At 38.9% G+C, this 26,124-nt stretch overlaps 2 protein-coding genes across 2 annotated transcripts; both read left to right on the top strand.

The window, feature by feature from the left end:
• The first annotated feature begins 11,966 nt into the window (after positions 1–11,966).
• On the top strand, positions 11,967–18,197 carry zranb2 (zinc finger, RAN-binding domain containing 2). Its single transcript, XM_084723311.1, has 9 exons — positions 11,967–12,122; positions 12,801–12,853; positions 12,947–13,055; positions 13,240–13,322; positions 13,703–13,779; positions 13,912–14,327; positions 14,817–14,876; positions 16,900–17,049; positions 17,266–18,197. The coding sequence occupies exons 1-9, from the start codon at positions 12,067–12,069 to the stop codon at positions 17,321–17,323; spliced, it is 1,062 nt and encodes a 353-aa protein (XP_084579437.1). The 5' UTR covers positions 11,967–12,066; the 3' UTR covers positions 17,324–18,197.
• A 2,707-nt stretch (positions 18,198–20,904) lies between these two features.
• Positions 20,905–25,787, top strand: ptger3 (prostaglandin E receptor 3 (subtype EP3)). The gene is made up of 2 exons (XM_084723310.1): positions 20,905–21,828; positions 24,516–25,787. Exons 1-2 carry the CDS (start codon positions 20,977–20,979, stop codon positions 24,840–24,842), a joined length of 1,179 nt encoding a protein of 392 aa, XP_084579436.1. The 5' UTR covers positions 20,905–20,976; the 3' UTR covers positions 24,843–25,787.
• Positions 25,788–26,124: the final 337 nt, after the last annotated feature.

Raw genomic sequence — 26,124 nt, 5'->3', positions numbered from 1 at the left:
CTTCAAAACAGTTCTTCAGAAACCTATGGGTGACGGTCACCTTCTATAACGCTGTCAGTGGGGATGAAGTTTATCAAAAATAATGTGCACCAGTACCTCGAACATATATCTGCCTGCCTAGCTTGCATTCCACCTCACCTTGTTAGGTGTAGAGGCAGTATGATGAGTAAAACTACAGTATGCAGGTGCACTACACTATGAGCAACGTCTGACACTACACCTAAAAGAAAATAGGACATTTCTAGCATGCATGTAAAGGCATGTTTGGTGCTGTTGTGTCTTCTGACGCGCATTAGTGCAGGGTTGAGTGAAGCTGTATCCAGTCCCCCTGACCCTGCAAAGGATAAGCATTTATAGATAATGACTGGACGTTTCAGCTTGATAACATTTTCACACTTATTTTCCCTCATTGTGCAGTTTTCGTCTTTGATTTTTCCTTTACAAACTGACTCCCTTGTTGGTAATTCCATAATTCCAAATAGATTAGAGGAGCAAAGCAGGGATATTTGTTTTCATTTCAATCTAACTTGGAGTTGATATCCCACAAATTATGCATTGTAGTGAACACAAATTGAGTTAGATATTCTTTATTTAATGGGGAGATTCTCAGCACGCTTATCCCCCTGCGACCCTGTGAAGAATCACACGACACACTTGAGTTTCCCTCAGAATGGACAGGGCGCAGGAAAGTCAGAGTCTGCACGAATTAATTTTGTCAGTGCCTAATTGCATTTATTGGCCATGCCTGGCACCTCCTAATCCTGGATTATGATGATGCATTAACAGCTGTGACTGGCTGTTTACAAGGCATTTATTAGCCGGTGTCAACATAACGAGACAAATTCCACCTATCACATTAATCACCCCACTGCCAGGACTATGTCACTGCCAACAGCAGAGCCAGATGACGCATAGGCCAAGGCTGCGCTGAAGCTGCTTCCCATTTTCTCACATTAGCCATTGTTATGTGGCAATCAGATTACCTCCTCAGTAACTGTCAGACCGTTAGTGAGGTGGTGACAGAAACTTGAAGTGAATAAAGAGCAATGAATTGAGGGGGTTAAAGATAACGGGAGAAAAATTGTGGGATCAAATGCAACGGTTCAGTGCGTCAAAGCACAAAAACAATTTTCCACACATAATGCTTCTAATTGAAGTCAGGTCACTTAATTACAGTCTGAGTATTGTTTACTGTGAGTCAATCTCCTCTTCCCTTTTCTCTGTCCATCTGTCAACTTCCCTTCACTCTACCTATCTCATTTTCATTTTCTCTCCTCTGCCACGACAACATCCAACATTCAACAAAACAGAACACAGTTTGTGGACAGTAAAACATTATCAAACAAAGCACTGAGAAGATGGTTTCATTATTTATATTTCATAACTGATTAAAGGCTGATTCAGCCTGAAGCATTGTTATCAATTGAATATAAACAGCTTTGACACAAAAAGAATATGCGTGTCACAATGTCTGTAATTGCTTTCAATTAAATTTTAATAAAAGGATTAAATATATATTTTCAGATTCAACTAGTGTTCTGTTCAGATCAGAATATTTTAGATTTTTTATTTTCCCAATTCATGTTTTAATCTCTCAGAGACACAAAGGGGTTCAGGGTGGGACCACTGGTATCACTGACATCCGGGGTTCTCAACCTTTTGTAATTAAATGTCCATCTCTGATCGTTAAAAAATCTCTGAGGTCTACCTTCTGAAATAAATGAGAAAAAAAAATGATTTAAAAAAAACAAAACAAAACAAACACAAAACACTGGGCTGTGACAGGATTTTACCGAACTGAACACACTGTACTTTCAGTTCAGTATCACTGCCTGCTATTTAATGTCACAATACCAAAATTTCGACTTTGATATGATACGTGCCTAAAATATCTTGATACTGATACTGATACGATACCACAGCAAAAACCTAGAACACCAGGAAAAGTGCTGGAATGATATATGAAATGATAGTCAAGATATGACAGATAAAATGGCTTTAAAAATGGATATTTGAGGATAGGTGTCTACACTAAGTTTAAGCTGTTTTATAGTGAGTTTATTAATATTATTATTGTAAAAATGAATGAATGGGAATCTGGGATTTAGCCAACAGTTGTGTCTTGCCTTGAATGTAAACTTTAATATTTCAGTTTGATAGCCTCTAAAACAATAAACATAAATGACAGTGAGTCTGTTGCTTCATATTGATGAAAGCTCAAACCCAGGATTATTAGCCTGCACACTGCAGCAGTGCACTCAAGTAGACTGAACACAAACAACAAATACACCTCATTATTAATGGAAGTCTCTGCTCTGCATGTACAAAAATGATTACCATTACCACTACTGATTGCATATAAATTGATTATTTACTTGCTGTTGTTGATCTGCATAGTTGCCTGATTTTGGCAGCTTGTGGGTTATGGTAACGTTAACATCACAGGTGTGACTGTTGTATTAACATTAGAGATGATTGCCACCTTGGTAAACAAGCTAAAAAAGCTAAAGCCAAACCCTTAACTGCCAAACTCTGGATGGTGGTGAAAAGGGCTGGTTGTCACCAAATAAATCACTTGTTTGGGGGCATGTAATTATGTCATCTAACACATCTGCTAACCAACCTGTCTCTCTTTGAATTCCTTGAACAGTTTGTCATGTCCTTCAGCGGGATGTTTTGTCAAATTTAGCTCCATTGTTCAGCATGGATTAAAAACATCTCTTACAAACTTGCTTTGCCGTGTCTGTACAATTGACTGTCGGCTACGTAAGCAAAATAATGCCATATTTCGCTCCATGCATCTGCTTTGTCAGCAAACCGTGGATGGTCGGAAAGACATGAAAGTAGGAAAATGTTTGGCACGCCCACAATGCCTGCAGGGAGTGAAAGCAGAGCACTGAAAAGCCCACATACACACACACAGCCTCACTGTCACACGTGGAGCTTATTAAAACGCTGACATTCATAAAGTATCAGTACTAATAAAAGGTAGTATTGTATCAGTTTTAACAGCTGGGCATTGCGATACCTTTCTAGTAACGGTATACTGTGCAAAACAACTGCCTTTATGAATCCAATTTTAGTGTATTTAGGGGCGTATTTCCTCACCTCACCTGACAATGTGTTGTGATTGGCATGATAATATTAAAATTAAACTGTTCATTTGAAATTATGCATCTTGATTTGACATTCTTATTAATGTTAATTCTTGAGTACATAGCTTAGTAAATTATCAAAAAAATATAGATTTTAATCTAACCATCTGACTGTACGACGGCCTCCAGGGCTCATGAGATGGTGCTCTGCGTAGTTGAAAACGGCTGATTTATACTTTTTGCAATTACTGATTTTTGATTGCTTTTTAAAACCATAATTAGTTAGAAATGTTCTGAAAAATAGCTCGCACCAAAAACTGTTAACTCACAAATGGGAACACTTGGAGAATTGATTATTTGCACAGTAAGAAAACACACTTGAGAACTCTGTTTCACTGATGTTAAACTATGCAGCCTCAAAACAACAAGGCAGGTTAACTTAACAATCTACATGTAAGGTTGATTTAGATTTATATTCTTTTAGGCATTTCTACTTCATAGTTTTGGGCAGTGATATTGGATATTGTTATCACTGGGCAGACTGACATGCACCAGCACTTTTAGAAGATGTGATATTGACATTATTTGATTGACTGACATGGTGTTGCAGCTGTGGATATGATGAATGACTGTTACTTGTGCTGTTGATGCTGTTTTGTGTTTTATTTTGAGTAGCCTAGTCAATGCCCTTTTGATGCACTGTTATGTATTTTTTTCCCCCATCCTGCTGTAATCATCTACTTTGACCTCCTACCATTGCCCTATTACACTGCCTAAAATTGCATATGTTGAAATATTTTTTCTGCCCTTATGTCCTCACCACTTTTCAACACATTGTGATGTCCTTGGGTGAGACATACTCACTTTATTCTGGCTGGGGTTGGAGCAGGAGAGACATTGATTTCTTTCCTCTTCAAAATGTCCCTAAAAGTGATGTATAGCAATTAAACAAGAGTCTGTGCAACAAACCTGACAAAACGATTTGAAAAATGGCATTGGAGAACATCACGCTGGCCTTGCCTTAATGGAAGCATGGGTTTTATATATTGTGTTTTGTACAGACACACACAGGAATCATCAAGTGAGATCACCTCTCGCCCTGTAAACACTTTTTCTGTGGGATTCTCGGATTCCATTTGAAGAACAACATCTGGTCTCAGAGTTTGTGCCAAGATCTCTCCTCCAATTCTCTGGTCTGTCAAAAGCCGCCTGACTTGACACATTGATACTGTCAGTGAGTAATGCTCAAGATCACTTGCAAGTTCAAAGCATTATGGTTGTCTCTGCTCAAAACATGCTTCTGTTAAAAGAACACAAATTTGAAATAGTTCTTCTTTTTGAGCAATCTTTACCAAAGTACAGACCAGAGGTGGCGGAAATACTCACATTCTTTACTCATGTAGAAGTACAGATACTTGTGTAAAAAAAAAAGATTGAACTTCTTTACTCGTCTGAAAGTGGAAAAAGTACAGGCTCTGTAATGTATCAAAGTAATGAAGTAAAAAGTATCCCTTTGAAGGATATACTCAGTGTTTCTGTGCAAAACTAACTGAACCTCAACTTTTCTCAGCAGTTGACTCTCACTCTTATATGTTTTGTCTTGTAACGTCTTTTACATCAGTTTTATCTGATTTTCATTGTCTGTCATGCCTGATATGCATTGAGGGATACACCGAGGAATCATATTTTCTATGTGTTATAGTCCCATTCATCCAGGTTCAAATCAGTCTTGATGTTGGGAAGGCAGCGTGCAATGATGCACAATAAAAATAATCAATAATTCACCTCACATCCATTAAAACTAACAAGCCTGTTTTGGCAATGTAAGGAGTAGGAAGTGCAGATGTTTGTGTTAAAATGTAAAAAGTAAAAAGTTTTCAGAAAAATAGACACTCGTGAAAAGAACAGTTTCCTGAAAACTCTACTTAGTACAATAACAAAGTTGTTTTTTTACCATTTCTGCCTCAGACCATTACCAAGCATTACCTTCAGTCGGTTGGTGATTTGTTCATTTCTAACTGAGGGGATCGACCTGGTTTGTTTCGTTCACCCACAGCTAGCAAACAATGCCCTTGGTTCTGTATCTTTTAAATACCAACCCCCAGCTGAGAACTGACAGAAGGAGGGACTCAGGGAAAAAGTCACAAATGCAAATCCGTCTGCTACTTCAGCACCACAGACAGCACCATGGAGTTATCAATACACAGCACAGTTAGGCTGCTGGTATTTCAGAGCCATGGTTGGGGGGCCATGGATTCTAACTTGTACAAACTTCAGTCAGATAAAGAATCAGTGAGTCAGACAGCCTAGACTAACATATTCAACTGAACAAACCCTCTGTCTCTCTGCACTCCCTCTACTACTATTGGACGGAGAGGGAGAAAGGCAGGTTAACAAGGGGGATGCAATTTGGTCATTTTGCTAACAATGGGGGTGGCATTGCCCTTCATCCCCCCTCAAATTGCCTACTACCTATAGTGACTAAAACAATGAAACTCCAATTAGTTTAAAAAGGTATATCAATATAAATTACTTCAAACACTCAGCACCAGTAGATGAATGCTCGACATAAAGTGCTTTAATGCACTTACACAATCAAAACTGATGATCCAGTGAAACTCGCTCCATCTTGCATTTTATTACTGCTAAACAGTAGATTTATTGCCTTCAAATTTTACACATCATATCATGCTTTGTAGATTGCTTTTACAAGAAGTGGTGAGACCGGATTGTAAAATGCATGCTCTCTGGCTCCCAAAATGAATGTGCTTTGGTGATAAGGAGCGGATGAGAGGACGGGAGATATGGCACAATGCAGCGGCACATCTCCCAACACGAGCTGTTTCACTGTGCAGTAGTCTGCGTTATATAATTCTGATGGGGTTCGCTGGCCCCTTACAGTTCACCTACCGCCGCTAAAGTGTGAACAGAAGGCCAGCTCTTTGGCTGTGTTAGACTGTCCTCTGACAGAAACAAACAGACACACAGACATGCCTCATAAGGCCAGAGGATCGAATTACACCCAGTTAACAAACAGCCCCACAGTTGACTTCTGTTTGGCGCCCAGGGAAATGCATGTCACCCTCCTGATTAATGCTGAATCATGATATTGAGATAAGAGCGGCGGGTGGAGCGCGCCAACGTTCACCAGACTCCAACTCCTCGCCCTCACCCTTCCCCTTTTCTCGGGAACAGCTCCCTGCCATCTGTCAGTATTGGAAAGCCCTGGTGGCTTGCAGCAGGTTTTCCAGACCTACATACATGACTGCCTTTCCCTGTCAGAGACTCCGCTGTGCATGAACCTTCAGCTGTAACCAGCTACTGGGCTATAAAACGGTGTCAGCCTGGCCAAAGCCTCATTGACACCCATGAAAAATCTCTCTTAGTAGTGTTATTGACCTAGGACATAATCAGACGACGGGCTGTACATTGGCCAGAAAAAGACACAGTAAAGTTAAGAAAGCATTACCGCCCAATGAAGCCACTTTAATATAATTGGACAATGTTTACCTAAGTGCTGTTTAATTGCCTGACTCGTCTCTGAATCTTTCATGCAACTCCTGCTGCAAACAAACACGCCACAGCATTTGCACTGTCTCCTTATTAGTTATTCATGCCTTCATTTGCTTCATATCTCCCCTCATTCTTTTCCATGCAGCTCGCAGAAAAGTACATTTTTTGCTGAAACCTGTGAGCAGAGATGGCTCCCATGCTATCAGTGAGAAGAAAAGAGGCTTCCTTTATGAAAAATGACTTAGATGAAGTAAATAAAACTCAGAACAGAACAGAGAGAATGCCTCATCGTGAACAAATAACAGTCTGTGTGCGGAGACACTGTTGTTTTCATGCAATATCAAGCTTCTGGCTTCTGTGTACAATATAATGAATTACACCGAAGAAGGTCTAACAGTCATTTCCTTTTACAGAAAAAGGTTGAATCATAAAATGTACCTCTCTCGTCTCTGATACCCTATTTTTTGCTGCGTCCCTGGACGTAATAAAACCTGCATGTGGCTCACAGGTGGCGAGTTATAGTTAAAGGGAGAGTTCACTCCAAAATCAAAACATGCTAAGTTTTGGAGATATCTGCCATGGAGATATCTTCCATCTCTCAAATATAATGGGACTGAGTGGCACTCACCTTGTGGTGCCTTCAGTGCCAGAAAATACATCTGAAAAACTCAATAGCAATGTCTCTTTCCAGAAATCATGACTCAAGATACTCCACAGACCTTGTTGAGAGCAGTTTCATGTAATAACTTCTTTCGGGTAGATTCTACCATTGGAGGAAAGTAGTTAGCACATGGAACTGCTCACAACAAAATTTATGGATTATCTTGAGTAACCGAGTCATGATTTCTGGAAAGCGAGACCGATGTTGAAGTTTTCAAAGGTATTGCTTGGCCCTTTGAGCACCACACACCAAGTGCCATCTAGTCCTATTATATTTGAGACAAGGAAGACATCTCTGTGGCTGATATCTGATAGCTGATAAAACTCAGGAACTCGCACCGAAAAAGTGAGATTTTTGATATTGGCGTGAATTGTCCCTTCCTTCGGGGTGCAAGATTAGTGCCAGGCAAGTGGCAGGAAATGTTTTTCTGTAATGCTGACAAAATGTTGAAAAATATATACTATATTTTTTCCATTTGAATTAATTAAAGATCCCTGCGCTCTCAGGAGAAATCAGTACACACTATCCCTTTAAGAAATGGGACACATTAAAATTCCTTATGTGGCCGGAAAAACACACAACTCTAGAAGAACAAGACAAAAGGCATCATTAGTTGACAGTGTCTCTTATCAATTCGGCATCAATACCATGAAGAATCTGAAAGAAACTGGATTTACTTACAAACTTCACATTTTGGATTTTGTCTCTTCAACTCATTATCATCTTCCATTGGTTAGCTGTATTATTTTAGTAGGAATGAGAGGCAAACTGTTTAAAAAAAATTTATTTTCTCACTAAAATGCACTGTTATTCACCCCTTGTCATGTGACAATGTTTGAGGAGTTGTTCCAGCCAATAGTATCGCTGGAGAAGGTGCACCTGCCGTCCAATAATCATGTTTGATTTTATGATGATTATGAACTATTTTTGATTCAAAGTGGCTTACAAGTTTACAAAGAATAAAGTTATATGCTCAAAAAGCAGGGATGCAAAAACACGTTTACTCCCCCAAGTCTAATAGTCGGGGTGCAGCTGCTCCACTTGCTTCACTGCTCAGGCGCTTATGGTGGGGCTCATAAATCAAGTGCATGACTTCTTAACAGATACATGATGATTAAAACAATGTATGATTAAAAAATCATGTTCACTTAATCTCAAGTGTACTTAATTATATAAACCCATCTTGTCCGAGAAATAAGGGACATGCCTCTGCAATGTCATGTCAGCCGTGTCAAAAATAGGCAAAAGGAACAGAGGGCAAAAAAAAAAGAAAGTAATAGCCTCCAGTTACAACACTAAAATGGCTACTGGTGTGGCCTCAGGGTCACGGACCAGCTGTGACAGCGACCTCCAAAGGTCGTTGACTTTGACCGACAGCAGATTGGGTGGACAAGGACGACTCCGGAGCAGCCTATAAGATCCAGAGTGTGCTTAAACTGTAGCAGTTGTTAGGTGTTATCACATGAGAAATAAGTGCAACTTAAAGCCTCCTCCTCATTAACAGCATTTGCATCTCGACATATGGTGAGGTACTTCCTGCATCTTAACCACCCTCATATGAGGAGTGGTAAAAAAATTTTCATATTGCAAGGAATTATGAAACATTTTGTGTCAAAGCTGTTGGACTGACCCTGTTCTTGCAAGGTCAAATTTGATTGACAGTTCTGTTGCAAAAAATGTTATCTAATAATGTTATAATTTGTGACTGAAGCACCAAGGGTAATAAACTCCAGATGATTAAAGCTTTTATTCCTACAGTGCATATTGGTTTGTAAATTAACTGCACTTATATGGATAAGGGATTATATAACACAAATGAGAATGTCTAATATATGGATATATAAACTATGAATATAAAGTCGGATAGATTTTCATCCAGAGGAAAAGACGTGTTCATTTCTTGCTGAAACTCTTTAACTATCTACTCATTTTATTTTAGCAAGATCACTGCAAAGAACCCGAGGACTTTCTCCTCGCTCTGCTTTATTTCTGTTTGAGATCGGTGCTACTGACAGACACTTACTCTACAACAAGTGGACACTTCACCAGCACTTCAGTTTTGACATAATGATGTCACTATAATCAAGAGCTACGGGGCTTTGTTATCTCTAAATGTTATTGTCAAAAGTATCTCATGTATAAAGTATCAGGTGCTTATTATTTTAATATCACCTGCCACTTACTATAAAATATCTTTTCAGGAGCCTTTAAGATGTGAGAATCAACTTTTCTATTTCTTTTCTTTATCAATGTTTTATTTGTGTTCTGTTTTATCTAGTTTTAGTCTACAACTGTTTTTATCCCTGTTATAGCTTTCAAATCAATTTTATTGTACTTCATTGTCATTTTTTTGTATCTTTATGTCTTTTTAATGTATTTTATCTATAGTTTTTATTTCTCTCTATTGTGGTCTACACTTGCTGTGTCTTATTCTCAGCTTGTTAGTCATCTGACTTTGATCTGCCCTGTATAAAGGGCACAAAACAAATAAAGTTTGATTTACTGATCGTTTGAGCATCTTTGTGTGCAAGTTTGGCTTATGCAACCGCAGTACTTCACTTCCAAGACAATAACAAAACCTGCGCCAAAACAATTATCCTAAAAGGTTGAGAACATTTGATAAAACTATAAATATTATTACACATAATAAGTATACAGTAATGATCTTCTTAACACTTGTCTTATAATAGTGATAGTATAAGAAGAACATATTCTACAAAACTCCTATTCAAAATCTAATAATAATCAGATTAATTCCTGCTTTAGGTAGCTATTATTTGAAAGACAACTATGCTATAAACTGGAAAAAAAATCAAGAGACCACTGCAAATTATGCATTTCGTACTATCTTAGAATGTGTTTGAGTAAAATATGTTTTTCTATAAATGAAAGACAGCATTTTCCCCAGACACAGAATTCAACAGACACTGAGATAGGATGGCTGCCATATGTAGAAATGCTGATTAGATTAAAAAAAGAAAAAAAAAAAAAACTGGAGTGATCTCTTTAATTTTTTCCAGAGTTGTAATTATCAGACAGGCCTACATTTCTATGTGGAATCCATGTGTAAGCAGACACAGTCTAGCCATTTTAAAGTTGCTATTTTTCACACCAGACCCTACACAGCCCTGATTTAGATGAACAAGCACAATCATTGGCAACATGTGAGCGGACCTAATAGACCAAAACAAAACAGAGGGGTCTGTGAACATGTGTACTGATAAATGTTGGCATTAACTGCCATCTAGTGGCCAGTGCTGGCTTTGCAAACGAAACAGAACTGGATGTCAAACTCCTTAATTTGAAAAGAAGGGATATTGTGGAATCAAAAACACTGATAATTTTAAACTAATCTTTAATCAGTTATGTTTCACCACTGTAAGATGGACAGTAACTGCCTCAGTCTTTTCATTATGTCATCTCTTTGGATTTAAATCAGTCTTTGAAAATTGTGAAAATTGTAAACCTACATGACCTACATGATGTATGCTGACTTTCACTTATAATCCAATATTAACCATTCACCCCTCTGTCTATGAGCTCATTCCCTCTTTTAAATAAAAAATGCTTTTCTAGTATGTAAGGGAGTTTACCTCAAAGAAAATGTGATAGGTTATATTTAAAGGGATGTAAAGTGTGTCTGGTATTCAGTAGAAGGTTTATAGCAACACCATTGTGTACATTATCTTAGTATTCCAAAGAACGTGTATGTTTATTGTGATATTTGCATGACTGCCTGATTTATTACTGTTATCTATTATTAACTGAGTAGAAAAACAGACAGAATTCTGTAAGCATAATACCATTACATTTTTAGAAACTATTATTTCTTATTAGAATAGGCTACATCATTTTAGGGATGCAAATAATGACTAAATATCGATTAATCTGCTGATTATTTTCACAATTAATCAATTGATTGTTTAGTTAATTTAATTTAAAAAAAATGTTCAATTTCCCTGAGAATAAAGTGAGGTCTTTAAATTGTTGGTTGTTGGTTTTGTTTGTTTGTTTGTTTGTTTGTTTTTTGCTGAAACCAGCAAGTTACATTTTTGCTCAAAAAATGACTGAAACAATTTTGAAAAATTCAGAAAAATTTGATTATTAACATAGTTGGCACTTAATTTTTTTCAATCAACTAATCGTTGATCAACTAACCGTTGCAGCTCTACATTATTTACACGTTACAGCATTTCTCAAGAATACTGTTTTCTTTGTCAATGCTGCATTCAAGTCTTTTCGAAAATATCGAACTTCTTGTGTCCAAGAGCATATTATTGTGTCAATAGTTTGGTAAATAAAGATTTTTTGTACTGTATTAATAGCTTCTAATAGACTCTTCTGAAATCCTAAAACCTCCCGTTTTCATCGTGCATGATAAGTTACGCGGCGTATCTCCGTATTACAAGCAGAGAAACGTGCGTACCGAAAAGTACCTGAAGGCAGCAATAGAGGGTATGAAGAGGCAGTCGTGTCTAGAACAGAACCCAAGATTCGCGAAACTCTCGCGAGATTCCTCACGTTGTTTCTTCAATCAGTGGATCTTGAACAAACTATTTATGTTTATTAATGTGACAACGCTGTGTTTAAGATCTGGTTACCTGTCGGGATAAAAACGACTTTTTGTGGTTAGGAAAATATCGTGGTTTTATTTAAATAATAACTCTCGCGAGATCTTTCACCGATCTGGGGTTCCGTTTTAAACACGACCGAAGCGGAGGCGCCGAGCTAACTACTGCCGCCGCATGAACACACTGAGCACACCCAGCGAGCTAGTCAGTTTCAACGGACAAAAACATGTCGGGGAAGAGTTTTCGAGTTAGCGACGGGGACTGGATTTGCCCCGATAAAAAGTAAGTGCTCCTCACACTTGGAATACATTCTTGTTTTGCATATAAGCTGGTGAAATTATGCAACAGATGTTTTCTGAATTGGCTGGTCGTGCTAACAGGCTAACGTTAGTTAGGCCTTATAGGATGTGGGTCCCGCTAACGTTGACTAGCTCACCATACTAGAGAACTTTTGCCTTATTCATTCCCCATTACCTACACTGTCAACACTTGACATCATTTGTGCATTTTATGATGGGGACACGGGTTTGATTTACGTGTCAGGGAGTTTTAGCATAAGTTCTCAGTGTGCGCAGACTAATAAAATGGCAAGCTAGCTGTAGTTAGCTTGAGTAGGTTGGGGTGAGAGTCTGCACTCACTGTTGTGGGTGTTGGTGCTTACTATGTTGTAGAAGCCAAGCTGTCATGAGTGTAGAGTCTAAGTTGGGTAGTCAGCAATATCATGTTGCAAATGATCGGCATTAAAAACGTCTGAAGTGACAGACGAGCCGGCAGCAGGCGTCAGTGCTCAGGCCTTTGACACAGCCAAAGACTACAAGCTAATGGCGTGGCACATGAAAAATGAATAAATCTACACTACTCACTTTGCCTTTAGTACATTCAGCTCATGCCTGAACAAGTCAGTATCAAGCTCAAGCCTTAGCTGTATCTATAATATGTTTATTTTGTGTACTGTTGCAGGTGTGGAAACGTGAACTTTGCGAGAAGAACTAGTTGTAACAGATGTGGCAGGGGTGAGTCCTTCGCTATGCAAATCATTATATCTCTCAGGCGTCTATCCTTTGAAAAAAGCAGACGTATTAAAAGCCATTGTTCTGTTTCCACAGAAAAAACCACAGAGGCAAAGATGATGAAAGCAGGAGGAACAGAGATTGGGAAAACTCTGGCTGAGAAGAGTAGAGGACTCTTCAGTGCAAATGACTGGCAATGCAAAACGTATGTGTTTATTGTAAATTATTGGGGACTGTCAACATGTTTAATGAAACCAGACAGACATATTTTCCTAACGAGTGAAGTGCAAAAGAAAACTGCATTTTTGTAAGCAAGAACATAAATTCTCATTTTTTAAATGTTAATTTTTTTTAATAGATGTTTAATTTTCTCTCTTGTTATCATACAGATGTGGAAATGTGAATTGGGCGAGAAGGTCAGAGTGCAACATGTGTAACACACCAAAATATGCCAAGCTTGAAGAGAGAACAGGTATCCCCACAAATTATTGTAATGTGATGTAAATGTTGTACATTTTTTGATATGATCAAGTCACATGAATGAGAAAGTCCCAACGTATTATTTGTTAAATTTAACTAATTTATTCTTGTTAATGATGATATGTTATTATCTTTTTTAAATGGAAAAGCCTAACCAGGAACAGGGGTCACAAATTTGCCCCAGCTAGATGGCTATATGCAGTACATCTGTATCATGTTATTATAAGCAGTTACAGTGTCTTCTTGCATTGTCCTTTACAAATCAATTACTAATACATAAAATAAGTATATAGTTTGTCAGGGTTTGGTTTGCCTTTGAATACTAGTTATTATTTTTTTATTTTTTTATTTTTTTTCTCTTTTGCCTTTCAGGCTATGGCGGTGGTTTCAATGAAAGGGAGAATGTTGAATACATTGAACGGGAGGAATCTGATGGAGAATATGATGAAGTGAGTCCTGAAAGTTTAATGTTTGATAAATCAGCTGACATAGTCAAGTGATCAAGTCATGTGTAAGCAATATAAGAGTTTGGCAGGTACAATCATGATGTTAAGGAATACGTTTTCTTTTTAATGTCACAGTTTGGTCGGAAAAAGAAAAAGTATCGTGGAAAAACCAACAGCACGTCTTCCTCAAAAGAAAGTGAAAAGAAAGAAGCAGCAAAACCTGAAGATGATGATGAGGAAGATGATGAGGATGATGATGAAGATGGCGACCTTTCCAAATACAAACTGGATGTAAGATTGGTGGCTGGAGCTGCAGATTCAAAAGAACAAATAATATTTAATACTGGCCGATTACATTATAATATAAAATCACTTCCTCTCCAGGATGATGATGATGATGATGATGAGGATGGAGACCTGTCAAAGTACGACCTGGATGCCAGTGATGATGATGACGACAAGCCAGCTAAGAAAAAGGGCAGCCGCTCAGGCTCTTCCCGTTCCCGCTCATCGTCACGCTCCTCCAGCTCCAGTTCACGGTCGAGGTCCAGGTAAAAGGGTACAGGTCAAGGGTAACTCCGGGCAAAATGTCAGTATCAGCTCAATCTTCCTTCTGATTTACTGATCAACATCAATTACATGTCCTGTAATGTTGATTTGTTGTTTTCTTTTCTCTCAACTCCTCCCCTTCTGTGGTGCTCAAAACTCCATGTGCAGACTCAGTGATCTTACTTGATAATATCTTCTTTTTTTTTTCTTTTTTTACTGTAGATGGAAGGAATTAATTATTGTTTTTGTAGTCATGAGATGCACTCCAGCTCTCTTTTTGCACTTATGTGTTAGTTCACCTGCTCCATTCTGGTGAAGTTGTTGCATACAGGTGTAATTTAGTTGTTTTCTATTTTGATGGTTACTTCCATATACATATTTTGTTAGTCTGAATAGTATTTGACTTAATTGTATGTGTTTTGCCATGTGAACCATCTAGCTATTTTTCTTGTCCAGAAAATATTGGAAAGGTTCTGTTTTTTGTCTTTCAGGTCCCGCTCTAGAAGCTCATCCAGCTCCAGATCTGGATCTCGCTCGAGGTCCCACTCCAGGTGAATGAGGTGACATGCACTCTCTCCCTTAGAGAGTGTATGTAAGCTCCAGATCAGTCCTAGTATCTAGCTTAAGTTTTTAATAAAGACTGGATAGTGCTTATTCCAGTGCAGTCCAGACTCATAAACCGCTATAATGGTTTGTAGGGTTAATTCAAGTTACACTTGGGCCCAAGAGTATAACAAGTACATAGTTTGATTACCTGAAGTAAGTTTTAATGTTACCAAGGCTCAAAAGCCTGAATAGACATCTGGGGTCTTCATCAAGCGTCTCTCAGGAGTGGTGGTGGCTTTGCCAACTCAGTTAATGACACAATATTTAAAAGAAGCTAAAAACATCCTAGATCTCAAGCTACGTTATTCACTCAGCCTTACAGCGCCTTGGGTAAAATTTTCTCAGTACTATTAAAGGAATAGTTTGGATTTTTATGTGTGGAGTTGAATGCGATGCTTATCCACAGTCAGTGTATTATCTACAGTTGACGGCACTTGATTTAGAAAGCTAAGTAATGTAATGATGTGGACGGTGTCAACAGTAAAATGTATTGTAGCCATCTAAATGAAGATAGATTTATTAGTCCCTTTGAAATTCCTTGTGTGTCATACACCAATGAGCAGATAAATAAACAGACATTTAATCAACAGTCCCAACACAAACATCAACACCACCTTCAACAAGCAACACCACCTACAAGAAACATCAACAAAACCTAGAACAAACATCAACACCACCTATGACAAACGACAATAGACCTATTAGAGTGCTTTAAATATTACAGAGTGTAGCATCCTCACACAGAAGTTTAGTTACATAGCTTCTCTGTTTGTTCAGCGGTAAATTACTGGTTGACACAAATGATCTGAGGGCCTGATTAGTTCAGGGAGATGGCGCTCTACACCGTCTGCCTGATGGTAACAGCTCGCATGTGCTAAATAGCGGATGTGTTTCCTCTCTAATAATTGCCTGTCCCTTCCTCACCACTCTGGACTCACAGATCATCATTAAGCAGTTTTGCTTTTGTCCACTGTATGCAGTTTATTGTTTTAAGCTACAGTCAATGAAAAATACCAGGCAGTACAACAGAATGGTAAAATGCTCTCCACAAAGGAGCGATACAAGAGGATCAATATGTGCCTGTCCACTTTAAACTGTTTCAGTTTATCCATAAAATAAAGCTGTTGCAGACTCCTAATATAAAGCATCTGCATTTGAGTTTCATGACAGTTCTGCATCTATTATTGTTCTTAAATATTTGTACTCATCTACTGGTTGGTGGGCCCACCTTGGAAAATGAATATCGCTTTAAGCATACGCTATTTTTATAATATTTTCACTGCTTCACCTGGCTGTCAGACATCCTTTACAGATGGCAAACCGCTGTTACATAAGCTGTTGTGTCAGTCTCTGCAGCCCCACCTTCTTCTACCTGGCAGCTATCTGCTGCTACCTTAATGGGTTAGTTTGTTAGTTTGTGTTATCGTGTGACTCATTTTGGTGTTTAAAACAGTTCAGATTCACAGACGTCACACTATGACAAGACTGACTAACCAATCGAGGCAGCAGTAGACCAGCAACTCCTGTGTCCTGCAGAGTTAAAGTACTGATTTTGCCAAAGGACTTTGGTTGCTTTAAAGAAAGTGACATGTAGCTTAAGTAATATCTGTTTCTCATCAGTAGAGGCTGTCTGACTGCAAGGTAAAGCAATGAAAATATTTTAAATGCAGCATACACTTAAACTGATATTGATTTATTTCAGATGGGTCTTGTTTTAGGGGGCTAAAATTTGTTGTGCTGCTGACCCTGTCCACATCAGTACATTTCAGGATGTGCTGACCCCCAAATACTGTAGGTAATACACTGACTAATGGATAAGGATCTCGTATAACGACACATTAAATAATTCAAGCTGTCCCTCAGTCTGTAGCTAAGAGCTCTTAATCAGAGAAGCTTGATAAATACCCACGCTGGTGACATTGTGTCTTGACCTTACTGACCTCAGTGCTTGGTTTATCCCTCCAAAAGATCCAGCTCCAGGTCTGGAAAGGGCTCCTCTCCCCGGAAGAGGTCCCGCTCACCCTCCTCCTCACCTGAGAGGAGACAGAAGCGCAGTCGCTCCAGGTCCTCATCTGGAGGGAGAAAGAGGAGGCGTTCTAGATCACATTCGTCCGAAAGGTTTGGGTTTCTGTGGAATACCACAATGGCACTGATTATTATTAGCCAACTGTCGCCTCGCTTTTGGGAATTCAGATTTACAGAAATAAGTTCACATTTTACCTTTTTATATTGTTTGTTTTAACATGTTGTGCTCTTGTACTTATGCAGAACTGAATGTTAATGGCTGAGCCTGCTGACGTTGCTCTTCTTCCCCTGGTGTTTGTGTGATTTCAGGTGCCGTGGCCAGTCCTCTGGATCCTCCCATTCTGGCTCCAGTTCTAAAAAGAAATAACTTTATAACAGCCTTTAAAAACAAGACAAGGAACCTTAGTACAAGTGCATGTTGTGTTGCAAGGAAAACAACCACATCCTTTCAGTATGCTGTTCATTTTCATAGAAAAGTCTTACTTCCCTCAGAAAAGACAGCGGCAACATGACTTCTCTCTCTGCTGTTATCATTTACATGCTCCCTTTTTAAAATCACACACACCCCAATCTGTGACAAGTGTAACTACAGGTGTCCAATAAACATGTTTGGTCCTGTAAGAAAATCAGATATACTGTGAAGAGACTGTATCCCATTTAAAACTGCTGATTATTTTCGTGGCAGTGCATTTTATTCTACTCATCTGTGGAGAAATTAAAATAAACCTTTTTTTAGTACTTTTTTTTGGCCCTAGGAAACAACTGAGATTCAGTATTTTTCTCTAAATAAATACATTCTTCATTTTTTAAAATGAAAGATGAAGTCCTTAAGCGCCAATTTAGAATACCAGAGATGTAGCAATGAATTTTGGCCGTTTGTTTTATTTTCTCGACAACTATGTTTTTTCTTTTGTGTTTTCAAGGTAAGTATTTTACTTTTTGATATTGCTTGTTTTTAAGTAAATGGCAGTAAGTTCAACATTCTTTGGGTTAGGGTTTAAGTGTTTTTTTTTTTCTTTACACAATTAACGGCTAGTTTACCACTCAAAGTTATTCCTCTTCATTTGTCACTTGGGTAACTAATGAATTCAAGAAATTACAGAATTTTGTGCTCCAGATTAGTACATCAAGACTACACATCATACAGTATGTTTCAATTTATGGTAGAGTATGGCAATACAGTCTTTTTATTGGTAAAACAACTCAAATGTACACGTGTAAATAAAATCCTGTCGACATTGTTTTTTGTTCCTCTGTTGTGTGTTTGATTTGGCCGAGGTAAGGCCGGGAAGTCCTGATAGACCTGGTACATTTAGCACTGTTTTAATGTTGGCTAGATCTTACGGAAATATGTGCTTTTTCCTGTTATCACTGTACTTGAGATAAATGGCCTTGAGGACATTTGACTGATATCTGAAGTACACTGAAATACAGGAAAGTATGGTCAGGGCTAAGATGCCAGCAAAAATAAAACACTGTTCACAAAGTTTATTAAGTTGTTAACAAGTAAGCGATGTTTCATAACTCTTAAACGGATCAACAGTTAGCAACCAGCTCAACGATTGAGATTTGTTTGTTAAGTGTATGCTTGGTACACAGAAAATTTATGTTATGTTGCAATGAAATGAGCTGTCTTTAATTGGGAATGTTATTTGATTAAAGGTCAGTTTTCCAATAGTCTTGGAGCTACAGTTATTGTAGAGACTTCTCAGCTAATGAAGTTGGCTCATCTGACCTTATAGTTACAAGGTAATGTGAGCCATCGTTTCCCAGCAATAGAACCACTTACTGTTTAATTTGAAATATCAACTTTAAGTACTTGCTAATGAAGTGTTTGCTTGTTGTTTCATTGTTAGAGGCATTGTGGGTATTGGTATATTGTCTTGATTTGATCTCTAACTTAAAAGGACACTTCAAAGTACATATTTCTTCTCTCACCTGTAGATTGTTTTGGTGCGGGTTTCAGAGTTTTTGTGCTGTAGAGATGTCTGCCCTCTTGGGACTAAATAGCCCTTGGCTTTTGGAGTTTAAAGCACCATAGAAGAAAAAATACTTTTGAAACACTCAAAAGCAGTATCTCTTTTCAGAAGTCATGGCCCACTTTCTCAAGAGCTTGTGAGCTTGTAGGTTCCAGTTGATTCTATCACTGAAAGACATTGCTGTTGAGTCACCGCAAGCTGAGTGCCATTTACTCCCACTGACAACTGACAGCAAAACTTTCAAGATGAATAAATAGCACTACAGGCCAAAGGGAAATATTTACTTTTGATTTTGGGGTAAACTGTCCCTGTAATATAAAATTCACCACTTCTTAATGAGGCTGTCTAATCGGTGTTTATGGTAAATGTGATCAACTGAAGCAATACATTCCCCAGTGCAATGTCAGGGTCGTGTCTAGAAGGGAACCTCAGACCTGCAAAAGGTCTTTCCAGGGTGATCATTTTAATCCAAACCATGATCTTTCACTAACCAGGTGTTTTTGCCCCTAAACCTTCCCAATTTTAACCACAACTTTATTGCAGTATACAAAATCTCTGTAAGAGTTTAACAAATCAAGAGTTCTCTTCCAGATGCAGCCTGTGCCGCCAATGTACCAGCATGCATTGCACTCTACCTACCCATGTTGCTGTGTATTATTACACTAGCCTGTAGCTTTCACTTTGTTGGCAAAATCAACATTAGGTGACAAAATTCTTTATCTAGTACACCCCATGTCTACCCAGAAGTGGAGACTAGAAATCTCAACCAACTACATCACTGTGACATCACTGGATGCAGGAAGAGCAAGGGATTTTGCAGCAGGAGGACTCAGCTTTTTTCTGTCACAAACATGGCACACACTGAGAAATGTATTGCTTCAAATGTCTACATGCACCATCAACACTGAGTGGACATCCACATGAAAAGTCAAATTTTTCCTTTGAATTGTGATGTTTCATTGCTACAGACTTAAGAAATGGCTATTTGTCGCTAGACTAAAGGTTTAGCAGCTATTATTTCTTATATAAATCTCATTTGCTTCACCAGAGAGCCAACTTTACAAATAAAAAAACTGATGATAGGGAGTAGTCTGTCTGATCTCAAGACGATTATAAAACACCTGAATAGCCTTACTTCAATATAAATATGATTGAATTGTGAACAAGGGACCCTTGCACCAGTGGTGTGATGTCGTTCTCATTTTGGTCAACAGGTGGCACATGATACTCCGTTTAGGCTGAGCTGCTTTAGTATCACCCCAAACACCTGTTACTTTCAGAACCTGACATGAAATGTCAGTGAAAGCACACGAACTGAGTTTAATCAGTGGGTTGGCTACAATGTGTTGTTCAAATTCGTCTAGAATGGCACTATTGCACTACACTGATAATGACTGTATGCAACGAACCATACTGTCTGTGTATTGGTTGTTCTTTTCTCATAATATAAGCCCAATTGTTCGATTTTGCAGGAGGCACTGCAACAAAGTGTCTTTATAAAAGAAGATGAACCTACAGACCCTTATCATTATCAAACACGCCTCATATTAACTTAATTGGCATAAATATTTGTATCCTATTAGTATACCCAAGCTCTGCTCTCAGTAGCATAAGAATATGTTTCCAGGCGCAGAGCAGGTTGGTTTATTCCTCTGTCTCATCACAAGTCCGTTCTCTGTTCACCAAGATGAGAAGATAATCTCTGGCATCTTAACTCGAAGCAGGTGCGTCTCTGATAGACATCAAAAGTGCCGTAGGCTCTACTCAAAAATAGAAAGTGAATGAACGAAGAGCCTAACAACGCAGACATGCTGCAATGTCTCCATATATCAGGTTCATGATTTAGTGAGTGACTGTAAACCACGTGCACCCTCAGCTGTTTGCTTCCTCTAAGGCTTTCCTGATAGTCCCGCCTCCAGCGCGTAAAGGACCCGACGCGCTTTTACGCATTGCATTCAGTTGGAGCAATTTGGACGCTGGAGGATGCCGGACAGGCACACATGGGGCTTCTACTGCACATCGGCTTAACTTTTCCTAAAGGATGTCTACGGACGGCTGTCATTATCTAGAAGGCTTGAAAACCACCAGTGGAGAGATGCTGGGTGCCAACGTCTCCAAATCATTGCGCGAAGGTAATGCCACCAAGAACTCCAGCTGTGGATCTGTATCAGTTGGTTTCCCTATAACCATGATGATCACTGGCATGGTGGGCAACACATTAGCTCTCATTCTGGTGTATGTCTCTTACAGAAAGAAGGAGAACAAAAGGAAAAAATCGTTCTTGCTTTGTATTGGATCGCTGGCATTAACGGACCTGTTTGGACAGCTTTTGACAAGTCCAATAGTCATATCAGTCTACCGAGCTGATCTGAAATGGGAGCGTATCGACTCATCTGGCAATTTGTGCGCTTTTTTCGGTGTGTGCATGACAACTTTTGGCCTGTGCGCTCTCTTCCTGGCCAGTGCCATGGCAATTGAGAGGGCTATGGCGATAACAAACCCGCATTGGTACTCCAATCACATGAAGACAAGTGTGACAAAGCAGACTTTGGCTGTCATATGGTGCCTTGTGTTGCTCTTTGCGCTGCTGCCCATCGCAGGGGTCGGGAAATACACGCGCCAGTGGCCAGGCACCTGGTGTTTCATCAGCGCGGGGGACAGAGAAGTCCCGGGAAACATGTTCTTCGCCATTACTTTCGCTGGACTTGGGATTTTCTCTCTGCTTGTAACACTTTCCTGCAACGTAGTGACAATCCGGGGCTTAATTATCCGGTGTAAAACAAAGTCTGGCGCATCTCAGTCTTCAAAACACTGGGAACGGCTCACCACAGAGACCGTCATCCAGCTGTTAGGCATCATGTGCGTCCTGCTTATATGCTGGTCTCCTTTACTGGTATGTTTTCTACAGGTGCCTGCAGCCTGTACTTTTATTACAGCATGTAACCAAGGATATGGTGCACATTTAATTTTCTCATAATAGCCTTTAATAATTCACATTATTTTAAATTGAAGGTCTTCAGTTGTGTTATTGCAGATCAGGGTGCACTTTATTTTACAGTACACCAGTAAGACGTAACAAGGAGTGCTTTGCATCAAATGAAACAAAATAAAAATGACATGTTCTTTATTAGACCACAGTAGGCTCTTTATTAGACCCATATTAATTAAGAGGTAATTAGGGGCACATTACAACAGGTCTGTACTTTAAACTAAAGTAAAATCATAATTCAGCTACTTGAGACACACCTTCTTTGGCTGCTCCCACACAATTGGCTGTGTAGCCAAGACAAATGCCTACTTCTCTGATCAAATAATTATCTTTTGACAGTATCACAAGTCTGTAGAGTCACACAAGGGCAAAATGTTCCTCTGCCTACTGTGGCCTTTCCTTGGTAGATTAAGTTCACATATTGTTTTTAATGGTGAACTGGCAAAAATGTGATCTCAGTTTAGTTTACACAACGGTTATTTTACAATGTGTCCCTAATAACCCTCTAATAAAGTCTAATAAGGGTCTAATAGTGTTTAGAACATATTGTTTCAAGTTCTCATCCAATGTAATACAAAGTACGGCTTGTTACGTCTTATTAGTGCATTGTAAAATAAAGTGTGACTGCAAATCTTTGGATCTCTGCTGCATTTTCTGTTGGCAGGGCAACAAAAGACCCCCCCCCCCCCAAAAAAAAAAAAAAAAAAAAAAGACGCACACACACACACGCTCACACCCATGCTGCCATACTGCCAAGTCACATGAATGATAAACGCTGTCATGTATGATTCCTTTGAAATGCTGCTGCCATTTTCCATTAAGGAGCAATCTACTTAGCCAGGTCCTGTTCAGGGGGTCTGCTCAGTGTGCTATGAGGTCATGCATTGTCAGTCACATATTTAATAGTCCCACCAGGGATATTAATAGAAGCCACAGCACTAATGGCAGCGAGTGATTACCTACAGTGTGAACATTATGTTTTTCTGCCAGTGCTTTGATACTCTTGCTCCTCAGGATTGTCGTGGGATCAGTGCCAGTCGCATTAAATATTAAATGTAAAGGATACTGCCAACAAAATTCAGAACTATTATCTCTCTGCCAACCAGTGGTGGAAGAGGTATTCAAATCCTATATCTTAAAGGTAAAAGTATTTATACCACACTGTGAAAATACTTGAGTACATGTAAAAGTCCTGCATTCAAAATATACTTATATTGCTTATGTACATCTTGAATCACCTGAAGGGATTTATTTCATAATAATTATCCCCTCACTATACATTATCAAACTTATAACATAACTACTTACTTTTAAAAATTGATAATTTGACACAAAATATTGATTTAAAGGGATTTTCATTCTCTTCAGGAGTCTATTATTAGTGTCCATAGCAAAGGTCTGTTCTTCATAGCAACAGTCTGCTCTACAGAAATAACAGACCTTAAAATGTTGTAATCAGAATCAATTATTTAGCAAAGCTGTTTAATAATGTGCAATAAAATGCTCTCTCTCAGTGTTTTACTTTTATATATGATGTTTGGATCATCATAAGTTCGTAGTGTCACTGTCCTGTGAGAACCATGATTCTCTAAAATTTTTCATCAGCTCAGAAAAACAGCCATTTTCAGCTTTGTGTGTATTTTCCACGTAATCTAAAAGGGTTTTTAAAGAGTTTATTTAGTTTAAAGAGAAGAAGAATGGTCTCAACTCATAAAGCAACACTTCAGCCCTCAGTTTATCATACAAAAATCTAAATAACAATCACCAAACTTGGAGCTACGTGGTTTTCACTGGACAGGAAGGACATTAAAAATTGTCATCTGAAAGGTTCACAGCCTAAAGCTGTCAGACAAATGTAGTGAAGTAAAATGTAAGAAATTTATCCCTGAGATGTAGTGGAGTACAAGTGTAAAGTTGCATAAAATAGAAATATTCAAGTAAAGTACAAGTACCTCAAACTTGTACTTAAGTACAGTACTTGAGTAAATGTGGCCATTTACATTCCAACACTGCAGACAACACGTGCATACAATCAGTAGGCAATTTGTGAATTTTAAACGTGTTGAATGGACCCAGTTTTTTTCATTCACCAGCAGCTAGCTAACCGACTCATGAACTCATGAACGACTCTTTGGTTCTGAGAAGTTACTTAAAAAGTTGGACCATTATAAATCCAAGACGAAAAAGACAGAGGGGTGAGATTCCAGGAAAAAGTCACATTTACAAATGTGACAATGTGCTTCAGCACCACAGTGAATGTTATGGATTTACCGAAATTTCAGAGCCATGGTCAGGGCTACTGATTCTTGCACAAACCTCAGTCAGATAAAGGATCAGTGAGTCAGGCAGACTAGACTAACATCTTCAACTAAAAGACCCCTAAGCCCTTGCAAACTCTCTGCTACTGGGGGATGGGAGAGGGAGCAGGGCAGGTTAACATGGGGGAGGTATTTTGGTCATTTTGCTAGCAAGGAGGATTGCGTATGATATACCATAGACCTTGTCTTCATTCAGTGTTATTTAAGATTCTTTAGGCCTTGTTTTCCAAGCTTCTAGTGGTACAAACAGTGTGTGCTTGCCTCCCTCTTCAGGTCCTAATGCTGAGGATGATCTCTACCCAAATATCCTCTCATGAGTGCAACGTAACAGTGGCGACCTCCAGTCACACTACTGGCCGGGACGTCCATTTAGACTGTAACTTCTTTCTGACAGCAATCCGCTTGGCCTCCCTCAACCAGATCCTGGACCCGTGGGTCTATCTGCTCCTCAGGGAGATCCTCCTGCGCAAGTTCTGCATCGTGGCTAATGCAGTCTCCAACTGCTCCATAGAGGATCGGAAGGAGACTCAGACAGCGTTGGATGCTCTGAACAAGCAGAACCATGAAGGCAACAGTCTGCATAAACCACAAAGTAGTTAGGGCAAGCTTTGACTGGAAAGGCCATGTTGTGACTTTGGAGCTTGGAGGGATTGGATGTGGTTTGGATGTGAAAAAGGATATACTATTGTCCTGGATGTTTCTCCATGTCCTCGACAAAAGGATGTTATGTGATGGGAGACAAGAGTCCTTTCTGTTGCACAGTAATGAGAACCAGTCGAGACTGCTCTGGGTGCATTTTTTGGCTGAAAAACATTCAGAGACACCTAACCAGCACATGGATGCATGACCCGTCACCTACTGCGTTCGCCTGCCAGGAACTGTCTCACTGATACTTTTCACCATCTCCCAGGCCCAGGAAGTGAATATGGCTGAACTGACTTATACTGAAGTGGTGCATCTCATGCTGTTTGTAGTTTCTGATGTGAGTCACTGCTTTCAACAACTTGAAGCCATAATCCAATTAAAGGACAAATGTTTTTGTGAATGTCTGTAAATTAAGAGAGAAACTGTAAATTGCTTATATTAAGATGTAAATAACTTTGCCATGTATTATAACTTTGTTTAAGGATGGGTATTCATTCAGAAGAAAAATGCAACTGGAGCCAATTGTTGATTGTATTTATTAGTGTCTGTTGCGTATCAGTTGTTGTAATTGTTAGAATATATAATGTGCGTGGTGTTCCTCAGCGAGCAGCCAGGACTATGAAATGTGAAGTTACTTTGCTGACACTTTTCTGTCTAAATATGAATGCACTGGTAAGCTGTTGTGCAATTATTTTCTCAGCAGTTTTCTTTTTTTGAATAACTTCATAGGCACTCTTATGAATGCCAAAGTGTGCTAGGGAGAGGACTGCAGTTTTGTGGTTTTCAACACTATGAAATTATGGATGACAGAGTGGTCCAATACTCAAAGTACAGGGCGTTGGCTATCACTGTCAAAGTGTCATTGAGCAAACCCGTCCTATGTCACTGGATTAAAGCTGTTCTCGTACTACACAGTGTGTACTGATAAATGTACCTAATGTGACAAGTAAAATCTCTTTGGAGAAAGAAAAAGGTAATTGCTGCAGTCTTTGGACTGGTTTAATCAATATAAGTAAAGAGAGGGGTGCACTTTGGATATAATGCTGATGAGGAGAAATATAATGGAAGGAAGAAAGTTGTGTCCACATTGTCCAAACCACAGACACCATAGAATTTAAAAGACTAAAAAGCTTTTTTGGCAAATTTGAAGTTGCCTGTGCAACTGTTACACAAAATGCACTGTGACTTAACAAGCTTTGATCAGTGTGTTGGCCAACATTGTTAAGTGGTCACATTT

This window comes from Lutjanus erythropterus, chromosome 7 (assembly GCF_056507025.1).
Source record: "Lutjanus erythropterus isolate fLutEry1 chromosome 7, fLutEry1.hap2, whole genome shotgun sequence".
NCBI lineage: Eukaryota > Metazoa > Chordata > Actinopteri > Lutjaniformes > Lutjanidae > Lutjanus > Lutjanus erythropterus.
This window is presented reverse-complemented; position numbering and strand designations above follow the sequence as displayed.